The sequence below is a fragment of the Monodon monoceros genome, unplaced genomic scaffold, assembly GCF_005190385.1.
Source record: "Monodon monoceros isolate NGI ecotype Baffin Bay Population unplaced genomic scaffold, NGI_Narwhal_1 Super_Scaffold_16, whole genome shotgun sequence".
Lineage (NCBI taxonomy): Eukaryota > Metazoa > Chordata > Mammalia > Artiodactyla > Monodontidae > Monodon > Monodon monoceros.
This window is the reverse complement of record NW_021703772.1, coordinates 89,007,856-89,021,735: the sequence shown is the minus strand read 5'-3', so window position 1 is coordinate 89,021,735 and position 13,880 is coordinate 89,007,856. Positions and strand designations below refer to the sequence as shown.

The window sequence follows — 13,880 nt, the reverse complement described above, 5'->3', positions numbered from 1 at the left end:
CTTTCTAGGGCAGTTACAATAATTGCAAGAGATATTTGTGGTTAGAAGTAGGATTAAAGTCCAGAAAACAAAGTTGGAAACAAGGCACTCTTATTTTGTTTCTAAGTAAGGAAACAAGAATGCAACACAAGTATACAACCTCTGTTCACTTATTATCTATATCCTAAAGATTTCCTTTAGAATGGAAAACAAAATGAAAGCTACTCAAAATTATTTTCAAGACTAAGCTTGGTTAGGTACAGTACTAGAACATATGGATGAACTGATTCTGGGTTATAATAATAATTTTCAGAAGCTATAATGTCACGTTTATGTTTGGGAAGCAGCATTAAAAGTGTAAAGAAATTGTTAAAATGAGAAAATTAAAATCCAATTCATAGAGCAGTAAGCACAAAACTACTGTAATTATCCTACATACTGATTCTTAGAGGCATTAAAAGGCTTTGTTCAAAACACAGTATCAATCAATCAGTTGTTAATGTTCATATCTAAGCCGGTTTGTAAGTAAAACTCATTTGATTTTGAATATTATGAAGTTTTAGATTGGTTTTTTTCCAGAGTTTGTTAACAATAAAAAATGTCATTTCTATTATAAACTTTCTGGTAAATGTAGGCAAATATTTTACCTTTGAAGAGAGAATGTAAGAGTTTTATGGTTTAAAAATAAAATTTCAGCAGAAAAAAAGATTCAACAATGATTATTTAATTGAGACGTTTATCATATTGCATGGCAAAACTAGATAGTTCTAAAATATCCCCAGTTTCCCTAGTATTCCTTCCCACCCTCTCATTCTTCACTAGTTCCTCCTCTTCACTCAATACATATGTTCAAGTCTCTCCCAGTCCAATAACAATAAAAATCCATCCACATAACTCTTAACAAGACATGTCCCTTCTTCCCTGCTCAGTCAAGTCCCTACTCAATCTTCCTTTCACTTACTTACCTCTTTGCTCTCACTTACTTTCATTCATTAAAGTCTCATTTCTGCAACATCTACCTGCTGAAATTCCTCTCAGAGCTAATAAATATCAAGTGACAGTTGGTAAATTCATAGGTGTCTCTGGCTCCTACCTGCTTCACTGTCCTCCAGTGCTTGATGCTGTTGTCCATACTACCTTGGAAATAGTTTCCTGACTTAATATTCATAATCCACTCTCCCAGGCTTCTTTCTAACTTTGCTTTTGCTATTCCCTTTTCACCCTCTTTCTGTATAAAGTTTTCTTCTGTTCTACTCTAAAATGTTACAGGGTAAGCCCTTATATCAGCCTTCAGTATATGGTTTTCCCCTTTTCCTTTCTACAGTGTTGGGTATTATCATTCTTTGTCATATTTTGAGTATCACCCTTATGCTGATGGCCACCAGGTTAATATTATTTGTCCTGATCATACTCTAGAACTAAATTTTCAAACACTCACTATACAGCTTCATGTGATTGTCTGATTAACACTTCATATTCAAAATGTCCAAAATTAATTATTTGTTACATTTCCTCTCCCACACCAGCAAAACTGCCCCTTAACCTCATTCTAAAGCTCATTAACAGCAACACCATCCTCCAAGTCACCCAAGCTAGAGATTCTACTTTATCCTCCATCTGTAACTGATAGATGCTGCATAGGGAGGGCAAAGGGAAGCTAAATCTACTACCTTTCATAGGTATGTGTGGATTTCACAGCTTTTCATTTTATATTTATTCATGTGTACATTTAAATATTTTACAAAAATACTATGTTCACATATTTCAATATCAACTGGGAATTTTTAATATACTAATTTTTATCACAAAAGTTATATATGTGTTCATATATACATTATATAGATATGATGGTTAGATAAATATATATGTGACAAGATAAATTTCATAATAATAACATTAAATTTTAACAAGTAAATACATGTATAAAAAGATAAAGCAAAAGAAAAATGTTAAGTATCTAGATTCTCTGATAGCTGTGAACTGTATTCTTTTTTCCTCACTCAAATATTGATTTGGCTGTAAGACTGAACTAACCAGCTATATACTGTCTTTAAAATAAAAGGTATTTCAAAGTACTTAAAACCAAACACATTTTTATCAACATTTTCCAGTGTGGTTCTTGATAAGAATACACTATAACAAGTAGGCATAATTTTCAAATAGGTGTGTAATTATGGTAGAGTTTAAAGAGGTTATATGTGGTGTGTCTATATTACTGAAGTTACATGTTCTTAGTGAGATTAAGAAATGTATTTCTTTGTTTTTGTTATTTATTTATATATTCCTTATATAAAAGACTGTTACTCAGCCTGAGAATCTTCTCCATGAAAAGTTTATATATACTTACCACACTGCAGTGACTCATCAGAGCCATCTCCACAGTCATCATCATGGTCACAAACAAATTGCTTGGGAATGCATACTTTATTATGGCACATGAAAGCATTTTCATCACATGTGTTATTGGGAGCTAAGAAAGACATCACAAGAAATTAAGTTAGATGAGCACCGATTTTATCTTCCCCTACTTTATGAGTTTGGGAAATGTATGTTATTGTTCTCAATACACTCAATAATTCAAGGTTATTTAAAAAAGGAAACTTAGCTAAACATTCAATATATCAGATAAATTAATAATATATATTAATATATGTATTTCATTATAAGTAGTATTTGAATATATGAATATAAATATATATAATTCAAAGTTTTAGTGTTAATATGTTCAACAATTCTAGAGTGACCTTGAAATTTCAGGCCATTTAGCAATTTGTAAGTTTGCCAAAGGATGAATTCAAAGGTTCATATGTGATAAAAAAATCACTCAACTATAATAATGTGGCTGGGTTTTTTCTCTCCTCATGCTTGTAGTAAAGCTAGTAAAGTGATAAAAACCTGCTTCTTTGTGAAAAATGGACCTGAAAAGACCACCAAGTGCTAATGCTCATGATGGAAGTGAAAAGAAAATCAAAAGGGCTAAGAAAGTTACTGTTTTCAAGAGGAAGATAAAACTTTGGGTGACTTCAATGGGGTGTTGAAATAGGTTAAGATCTATGGTGAGATGAGCCCAACCATAAGTACCACACTAAATTAGGAATATCGATCCATAAAATGGAACTTCAATCCTTTTGGAATACTGATCCATGAAAGTATTCTCTAGCAAGGGCCTTAACCAGCAGGAAAAATGGTTGATTAAAATGTGCAGTAAAACTTCAGCTGACTCGTACAGAGGAAATAAGCTTTAATAGTATATGTATAGCATCATAGAAGTTTGATCATTTAAATATTTTAATTACTTTTCTTACATGGAAAGGGTAAATGCTATGATATGACTCAAGGTTTGGGATATTTCAAATGTTAAGAATCTGCTATATGATGGATGTTAACTAAGCTTGTTGTGGTAACCATTTTGTAATAAGATATAAGCATATCAAATCACTATGTTGCACACCTAAAACTAACACAATATTGTAGGTCAATTATATCTTAATTTTTTTTAAGTGAAAGCAAAAAGAATCCTCTATATGTTATTACAGTACACTGGAAAGGGGGAGGCTTTGCAAAAAGTTGCTCTTCAACTCATAACTTTATCCTAAGGAAGCTATTTACCTTCTTGGTGCATCTGTTTATTTATGTTTAATGAGGATAATAAAATCTATCTGATAAATTTTCTGCAAGAACTAGATAAGGTACATGAAGCAGATCGGCTCATTTTAGGTACTCAGTACATTCTTAGTTGCTGTTTCAATTCCTATCTATACAACAATTATCTTTGGAAGATCCCCAAAAGCACTCCACCGAGATACCGTGGAAATTCAATAATGTAAATAAAAGCACCTACCAAAATAACTGATGTATAATGGGCAGCTGAAAAAATTTACATGCCTTCCAATCTCTCCCCTTCATGTCTTAATAGGCACTTTGCTCTACCTAGAACACTTCTCTTTCTTCTCTTTTTCCTTCACAACTGAGATAACGTTATTACTTTTCTTGAAATCCTTCCATGAGACTTCTAAGGTTTTTTACACAATATTTATTTGTGATGACCTAGTATCTTTTCTATGTATCATTCTGACACTTAAGTTATTATAATTATTCTTTTACATGCTTATCAGCTCCCGATCCCCAAACTGCCCCACACTACATGAAAAAAGGAAATCTGCTTTCAAAACTCAGTAATGACTAAAAAGAGACATGAGCAGGTGAAACAAAAAGAATTACTTAAATTTAATCAAGTGTAACTAATTTTAAACAAATTTATTTTCAAAAATGATATAGAAGCCACATAGGAGCAGCATTCAAAACTGCCCATTATAATTAGAGTAAAATTCAGTTACTAATCACTACGCTAACTTTTAACTGTGTGACAGCTTATATAACTCAAGTGAATTATGCCAATTCTAATGCATGAATTATTCTTTAAGATACTAAGCAACAGAGGCTTATTTGGAATTAATGCTTTCATGTCACTTCAGTACAATTTGTTGTATTTTAACATAATTTACTTAATAGCACCCATGTGGTCCAAAAGTGTTGATATGTGTCCTGGAGCATTAACTTGCTACAATAGCAACAGTATACAGGGACCATCTGGATCCCTGAATTGATGCATAATCCTTTATTATGTAGCCCTCAGTGGCCCCATTGACCTTTACAGGCACACATATCAGTTTCAAGATCAAACTGATTTATTCTACAATAGCATGAGCTCTGTGCACACAAGCCTGCCTCAAAGTCTTCTTTTTCCTTCTCTGCTTTAAATATCCCCCATATACACACACCCACATACACACACTATTACATTATGGCTTCAATTATAGTTTTAAAGACCTGAAGACAGGTCATCAGAGAGATGACTGGTAGACTTCACTTTAATAAGCAGAGTTCACAGCACTGTTCCTAATAAATTGCTCAACAGATCCCCTATGTGACCTTGGGATCAGCATTCAAATACTCAGTCCCTTCATTCTCCTGATCATGCAAAGGAATTTATCTAAATTTTTACTATTCAGTAATCCCCTGAAGATTTCCTGAGGTGACCTAGGGTTAGAAACTTAGTAAACTGTCTGGCCTCCAAAGGTGTTCCTCTGATTCCCCAGCTTCATTCGGCTATATACATACTATTTCTACCTGACCTAAGGGCTAATATCCTATCCGTAGGACTAATAGGTGTTTACTGACCTTCTTATTAGTAGTTATTTAGGATCACAGCAGCCATTTACAGAGTATCTGTAATAGACAATCTAAAAGCCTTCAAGGGGAGTGTGGGGTGGGAGGGTGGAGGAAGATGCTAAAAAGGAAGTAACAAACCCACCACACACACATACACAGCGTAGTTAAATTATCTCAGGAATGAAGTGAAAAATCTTCGTGCATCAAAACCAGTTTTAAAATGGGTAATCCCTCTGTTCATGTTGGAAACACTCTGAACAGTGGTTAGAGGGGTTGCTGAACTCTGTGATGACGACATCCCACCTGATTAATTCTGATACTACGTATGAGTCCAGGGATTGGGAAAGTGAGAGAAAAGGTGATATGGTGAGTACTACAAAAGCAACTGTCTGAGGATGCTGCAGCAGCTTTCTTTCATAGACAACCCCATGAGTGTTCATACCACAGCCTGCTGTGGAGAGCTCATCGCTTCCATTTGGACAGTCCCTTTCACCATCACACAGCCAGTGTCGGGGCACACAGGCATGGGAGCCCTGGCAGCTGAACATGTCAGGCGCACAGGTGATGGCACCTGAAACCCACCAAAAAAAATGCCATTAAGATCACACACAGCAGGTCCGCTGAGAAAGATCTATAATTTCATTTCCTATAGACAAGAAGGGAAGCAGAAGAATGCCACTGACAAGGAAAAAACTGTAGTTATTTGGAATCATCACATATTATCCATCCCCTATGGACAGTTTCCTCTCAGAATTCATTCCTTCTCAGTAGCAAGTATTATATTTTTTAAAGCTACATGGCAGAAAATAATGAGTATGTTCTCCTTGTAAAATGTAGCAAAACACAGAAATCTCATTGTGAATAAACTGAGATAAAATTTCAAAAGGACTGAACCTATAAGGATAATAACAGCATTTTTATTGCTTAATATATGCTAAGCACTTAACACATCAACTAATTTAGTCCTCACAATCGCCCCAAATGGTAGAATTATTATTAGTCTCATTTCACAGAAAAGGAAACTGAGGCTCTGAGATGTTGGAAAGCTTGCAGGAAGTCACAAATTGCAGAGGGAGCCACATGTTGAACTGGGAGTCTAAAACCTTTTTGATTCCTAAGTATCTTCTCTTAACCAGTAATATCATTACTGTTCCTCCTCACCTTGTGTTGTTGAAAAGTATAAATGTATGCATGTTCCCTTTGCTTTTACACACTTAATAAACGAATCTACCTTTTCTTCGCTCTATCAATTCAATGTTCCTTCAGTTGCATGATGTTGTTTTCAAATGTATACAGGAAAAAAAAAGAAATGCTTGTTGACTGTAAATTCAAGGGGTCATGGGTGGTTTCTCTTTGTTTTTCTTTATATGGGCATAGGGTAATAGAGTAAAATTAGAAAATGATTCATTCTCCTGGTATTTCCCAAGCCCCAAGTACAGTTATACATATTGAATGGTTTATTTGTTATGTATATAAAATATTTGTTGAGTTAATCAGTAACATGCCCCCAAATTTAACTTCCCTTTAATTTCGCTTTCTTGTGACCAAATGCTACCCATAGAATAGATGTTAAAAAACAAGTTGTAAGAATTATTAAAAAAATGTTAGTATCTCCAAGAAGAAAATATGACTGCCTAGATTGATGGATAGTTGTTTCCAAACCTTTAAAGCTACTTTAATTGGATTACCAATTATCATCTTACTTTTCAGCCACAAAGTTTTTATGAGAAGAACATGTTTTTTAATGCAATGTTATCAATATGGGAGTACAGCAGGGTGACGAAGTGGAACCTCCTGGTGATCTTTTTCAACATAAACATGTCTCTTCCTACATATACTTTAATTGGGAGGACAGAATGGCAAGTGAATATTGAAAAGTCCCCCAGGTAATTCAGATTTGCTTATTTGTTGAGGATCAGTGCTAACAGAATGAGTTTAATATGATATCTATTACTGGAAGAAATTATAAAGAAAATCTATTAAACAAATGTTGCTTTAACTTAAAAATGAATTTACTTGCTACCTATTGTCTTTAGTACTTTCTATAATAAAATTCTCTTCCTACAAGTTATTTTTACATTATTCCTCCTTATCTATTTTTTTAAGCTTGTCATAAGAACATAGAGTGTCACTTTCACTCTTAGACTCTCAGTTAGTGCTTTAATTTCCATAATATTTTTATTATTTAGCTGGAGATGCAAAAAATTGCATTCTTTCTGCTACAGAAGTTTCGATACATTTAGCGCCCCTTGTCTACTTTCTTATTATCACTCCAGTTTATTCCCAAGGGAGGCATAATAGATATAGCATTGATTTTACTGTTGAGAAATTTAACTTTGTATGACCTTGCAGAAGACTAGTGTCTGAGTTTCACTCTAAAATGAGAGTTATGACTAGATAATTACTAAGATACCTAAAACTATAAAATGGCATAAAGCTCTTTGCAGCTAATTTTCTGGCTCCCTTTAAAGTGTTTCAACAGATTCTGTGTTAAGAGCATACCAAAACATCATCGTCAATTTAAAAGAAAATGAGCCAAGGAAAAAACTCATGGCTTCCTTCCATAATTACCACTGTCATCTGGAGACACATTGCCTTTCTCAGGGACATGAATCCCAAGGGAGAAGGAAGACAAGCTGAAGGAATTCTACCAGATCCATCTTGGGTACCTACTTAGATATAATATTTGATTGGTGAGAGTTACTATCCAATTTAGTAAGTATTTCAGAAACCTGAATTCTGTTCCTAGTTCTGTCATCACTGATTCACTGAGTGACTTCAGGCAAATTTATTAACCTCTGTGAGTTTTTCTTTCTTCATCTATCACATGACACAGGTGAACTAGACTATGATTTTTATAAGTGAATCCTCAAATCCCAAGTCAGAACCACTATGTACTTATGAAGAAAGAATATGTCTATATCAGAATATTTGGAGATGGGGATTAAGAATCTACATTTTTAACAAACTTCTGAACAGGATTTTTTGTACACTAAAGGTTGAAAACCACTGAGATAAATTATTTATAAAGTTCCTTTCCAATCCTAAAATATTAAGTCCAATTCATTGACTGATGGTTGGTCTAAAGCAGTAATTTTTATGTAACAACAGCTTGGTAGCATATAAATTGCAGCCTGTGATTATATTAAATAGACTGGGTGTTTTGATGGCAGGTAAATATGTTCATTACCATTAAATCCTTTAAAAAACGTATCAGGGACTTCCCTGGTGGTGCAGTGGTTGAGAGTCCGCCTGCCAATGCAGGGGACACGGGCTCATGCCCCGGTCCGGGAAGATCCCACATGCCGCGGAGCAGCTGGGCCCGTGAGCCATGGCTGCTGAGCCTGTGCTCCTCAACGGGAGAGGCCACAACAGTGAGAGGGCCGCGTACCGCAAAAAAAAAAAAAACCTTATCAGGACATTGATAGACATTGACATGACAATATCACTCTAAAAAATAAGGGAGGGAGCAGGAGAAACACAACAAAAGAGAATGGGAATAAATTCATTTATATAGTACACATTGGCCATGTCAGCTGATCACGATAATTACATAAGGTAGATGTCTTGTAACCATTTAATAGGTAAAGAATTTGAGGAATAAGGGATAAAATGGACCAGCCCATGATCACACAGCTGGAAAATGCAGACGTGGGAGAATTCAACTCTGTATGACTTTAGAGTCTTTACCACTTCTATTATACTGTGTCCACTTAAGAAGGATAGAGGTGTCAGGGGAGCCATTTAGTGTAGAATTAAACAAAGGGTCAAAAGCAACATAATTTTAGAGACCAGAAACATGTTCAACCTGCTGTAAATTGGTAGTCTTTTTGTTAAAATTAAACAGGGAACTCTACTCAATACTCTGTAATGGCCTATAAGGGAAAAGAATCTAAAAAAAAAAAAGAAAAAACAAAGAGTGGATATATGTATATATATAATTGATTCACTTTGCTGTACACCTGAAACTAACACAACGTTGTAAATCAACTACACTCCAATAAAAATTTTTTAAAAAAGAAGTATTTAATAGCAAAGAGAAACAAAGTAATTAAAACAGACTGGCCAGTCATCTAATTAATTAATGATTGTTTTTCCTTTCAGAGGTTTTCGATAGTAATCTTTCTACATTTATCTTTATCTGTTGTATAAGTAAATTGTTTCAGCTGTGTAAATAAAAAGTAGATTTTAGGTGGCTTAATACAGGAAAATAAATTGCCTACTTTCTGAGGATATCTCCAATTTTATGATACATACAGAGAACTTCATTTTAGTGTGAACATTATAAACCTTATAGTCCTTTTTCCATGATAGTGACCTAAATAGCAGGCCACAACTCCTGAAAATTTAAAAAATGTGTTAAGTACACTTAACTCCATAAATGAGCCTTATTCTATGACTCAGGTCCTTTTCTCTCTTAAATGAGAATGATAACAGTTATGAAATAGGGTTGATATAATGAACAAAGAATATATAGCTATAGGTACAAACATACATATGGAAACCGATCAGAAAGATAAATAGACAGATAGACATGTAAATAATTTAGTAGAATGCCTGGCCAACCATAACAAATGTATGGAGATTAGGTTGCTTCCTTCTTCTACCTCTTAAAAAATTCATTTAATAATTAAATTTAAATTATTTGTTAAATGTCTGTGATTAATTAAAAGCAATCACGTTGGTTTTTAGCCAATGTAGTTGACGTATAGTAAACAGAGACATTTGACACTCTACCTCTAATCCTATAAAGCTGAATGTTTAAGTACATTTTAAAATCATATACATTAGCCTGCTTCCTTAATTTCCATTTAAAACAATTCAATAAGCGTAATTACTATAATACACAAACACACACCATGTGTGGCTTATGGCAGTATAAACCTGCATAGTAAATTTGGATGGTGACTTAGCAATACTTATCAAGAGCAATGAGAAAATTTTCAATCATTTGATCCAAGTAATCCCAATCATTGAGATCCATTCTAAAGAAGTCACTGAAGACTAGAAATACAATTTGCAAATACATTCATTGTGTCAATATTCAGTAAAAAATCCTAAAACTCTAATAGTAAATGTATATATGAAAAATTGTAGACTGATAAGTTGTCATAAAAATAATAAAAACAGTTACATCGAAATGTATATACATATAAGCTTAATGTTAAGTTTAACAAAGTAGAAGACAAAGTTTTCTGTATACTCTAAAACAGTAGAGCATATGTATCATACTCCTAAAAACTGAATAAGAACACAAAAGAAACAACTCACCACAAATGCTATCACTTTCATCTAATCCATCTCCACAATCAGCCTCTCCATCACAAATCCAGTGTTTAGATATACATTTTTGTGCAGAACATGCAAATTGGTTCCAAGAACAAGAGGAACCTAAAAAAAAACAAAAAACAAGCAAAAAAACCCATAAGAATGTTTGTTTTAGGTGCAAAAGAAAAAATAAATCCTTTGAGACATTCTTAGGAAAGATCCAACACGAGAAAGTTCTTTAGCCTTTGCTAAAACCAGCCATCCCAAATAAAACAAGCCAGAGTCCTCTTCTCTATGACAGTGCTATAAAATTTTGACCACGGCTTGCATATTCCCTCTGAGTTATCCAGGTTATACAACATTGTTCCTTCAACATAATCTCACAGGGTTTGACTTTGAGCTAGTCAATATGCTGGTCACTCTCCCTAAGTACATTACTGTCTTTTTCTAACATGTAGGGTACAGATATAAAATAAATATTCCAAGTGTGGTCGTCATTTTTTCCTAATTTTTTTTTTTTTTTTTCTGTACGTGGGCCTCTCACTGTTGCGGCCTCTCCCGTTGCGGAGCACAGGCTCCGGACGCGCAGGCTCAGCAGCCATGGCTCACGGGCCCAGCTGCTCCACGGCACGTGGGATTTTCCCGGACCGGGGCACGAACCCGTGTCCCCTGCATCGGCAGGCGGACTCTCAACCACTGCGCCACTGGGGAAGCCCTTTTCCTAATTTTTAATCTATTTTTGAACAGTTGGAGAAAAAAATTACATCCTAGGCAAGGTCATAAATATGGTGAACTCACCACCATATACATTTGTTTTTAAAGATGACGTGACTCAGGGGGTTTTAGCTTGATGACAAGCCATCAGTTTTGTACCTATACATACTTAACACTTTGATGTTTTCCTTTCTCTCCCTTGGGAACACTTAAATCTAATAACATCCATATTCATTTGCATGGTGGCTGGTATTTTATTACCAAGTTATGCATTTATAATGGTGTATTCCATTTATTTCCAAAGTTTGTGATTGCTCTCCTCCACCCTTAGTCCATTTATCACCAGGAAACACCCAAGAATAAAATCCTACCAAATTAATATGTTCAAAATGTAAATGACTATAAAAATAAAAATTTGATTTTTATCGTATAAACTATTTAAAAACTTCGCATTTTTATTTCAAATATTTACTAACATGACCTGTGAAAAGAGAGACATTTAGAAAAACTGAAGCCCAGAAAAAGTAAGATTAAAGAAGATACAACCGTATAATGGCTTCTGTTCCAGGAAGTATGACTCTACATAAACTATTTGTAAAGTTCTCTGTTACTCTTGTTCAGAATCTGGCTGTAATGTAAAGATATATGGCATCTTAATCAAACAAAATGCACCTTCATATTTCATGATGACATTTACTTTTATGGGACTTTGGCATTTCTTAGACAATCCATTTTTAATCTTTTTTCCTACTCTGTCTATTCATCACAGTGTTTGCTATTTGTGTTAAATGAAAAGAGTGAATATATGCTTTTTATGCTTTTTTAGGAATTTCTTTGGCCTGAAAATCATGAAATCCGTAAATTTTATAGAAATAAAAATTTTAAATGCTTTCTTACCTTGCCAAGTGAAATGAAATGTACACACACAGAAATTAGGATGTGGATAGTGATAGACGACAGTTTGAAGAAATGCAAGTTTAACTATACTATTTAAATCTATACATGTAAGTAACAGAAACATTTAGGATAATAATAGTCAATAAGAGGTAGGGAGACTATAATGAGTTGTGTGAGCTAAATCCTTATTTTTCACAGCAGAAGGTAAATACATTAGCATATAAACTTAATAAGTCAGGAAATGAAGGTATAAATATATCATTTAGATTAATGGAGGTAATCACTAACAAAAATAGAAAAGGTTAAAAGAAAAGGCTGTATAGGAGATTGTTATTCTCCATTATAAGTTCTTCTGTTCTATTTTAATTTTTACCATTTTGTGATATTTAATCAAAATAAAAATTGATGTTAAAATCAATTAGCAATATTTTGTGTAAAATCTCTATGTAAGAGAACATCAGTATATAAATAATAATATAGTTTATAAAAGTAAAACAAGATATAATGTCTCACCACAGTGGAATTCATCAAGTCCATCCTCACAATCTTTCTGACCATCACATACCCAGGTATTCAAAATGCACCTTCCACTAGGACAACCAAAATAATTTTCTTCACATCTGTGTTTGTTTTGAACTGTGATAAAATATAGAATTTAATGTCAAATAAATTAAATTAATCTTAGACTTATGCAATATAGGTAGATATCAAAACAGTAATACTCCTTGAACTGGAAGAGGTAAATAACAAGAAAACCTAAATAAAAAGAGCTGAGCTGAGGACATTAAAGAATGTCCAGGCCATGAAAACCAAGGAAAAGCTAAAAAACTGGCATAGACCAAAGGAAATCAGGGAGATGTGATAACCAAATCCAATCTAGGATTGGATCCTGGATCAAAAAGAGGATATTAATGGAAAAACTTGTTAAATCCAAATAATGTGGAGTTAACAAAAATAAAATAAAACATTTTATAGATGACTATAAAATGAGTAAGCCAAAGGCTAAAGAATTATTTTAGGTGGAAAATATTCTTAATTCCATACTTATGAAAAATAAATTACATTATAAAATCATGAGTAGATTTTTGCTGAGAAAGTGTAAACTTGGTGTTCCATACTTAGTGGGTACATATGCTTTGACAAGATTTATATATGTATTCTCTATTTTAAGGAAGGAAGAAAAACAAGTTGCAGTAGAATCTCTAAAACTGTCATACCCAACAAAAATATCATGAGAATAAAAAGTATCTGTATATAAAATTATTTTGTAAATTATATATTTTTCAGATTGTGGAGTATTGTTATTATCATAACCTCCAAGAGCACATAGAAAATACTAGATTTTTCTCTTTATTGGATGTCATTCGTCCCCTTGCACCTTCAGGTTTACATAGATTGTGACTGGCTCACAGCCAATCAGGAAATAAATCTTAGAGTACACATGGCATCACACCATAGTGATACATTATGACTATTTTAAGGTAATAAAAATTACCTCCATTCTATTTTTTTAATGCCAACTTTGTAGATCTAATTAAAGATGAAAATTACTTTTTGAAGGGATTCATCATTAACACAAAAAGTCTTGATTGTGCTGGATGTCTTATTTTTTTCTTAGGATATTGCCTAGATATAACCTAAGATATTTAGACTGACCTTTTACTGGCTTCCTGTTTGTCTGCCCACCTGTTTCATAAGTGTATATTAATGCCCCTTTCCTACTTCCCCAATATAATCACTATTCTCTATTAATGTTGAAAGTTAGCTTTCAAAATCACTTATTAATCCTAGAAATATATAAAGACTACATATAAAGTTAAAAAATATATATTTACAAGCTTAATAAATAC

General features: G+C 33.5%; 1 protein-coding gene across 1 annotated transcript in view; it reads right to left on the bottom strand.

Annotated features, from left to right (window-relative positions):
* LRP1B (LDL receptor related protein 1B) overlaps positions 1-13,880 on the bottom strand; it is a 1,820,879-nt gene that overhangs the window by 257,631 nt on the left and 1,549,368 nt on the right. The window contains exons 50-53 of the mRNA XM_029226108.1: positions 12,544-12,666; positions 10,423-10,542; positions 5,594-5,722; positions 2,327-2,449 (exon numbers count right to left, since the gene is read on the bottom strand). Of these exons, the coding sequence (XP_029081941.1) occupies positions 2,327-2,449; positions 5,594-5,722; positions 10,423-10,542; positions 12,544-12,666 (495 nt within the window). The remainder of the gene's footprint in view (positions 1-2,326; positions 2,450-5,593; positions 5,723-10,422; positions 10,543-12,543; positions 12,667-13,880) is intronic.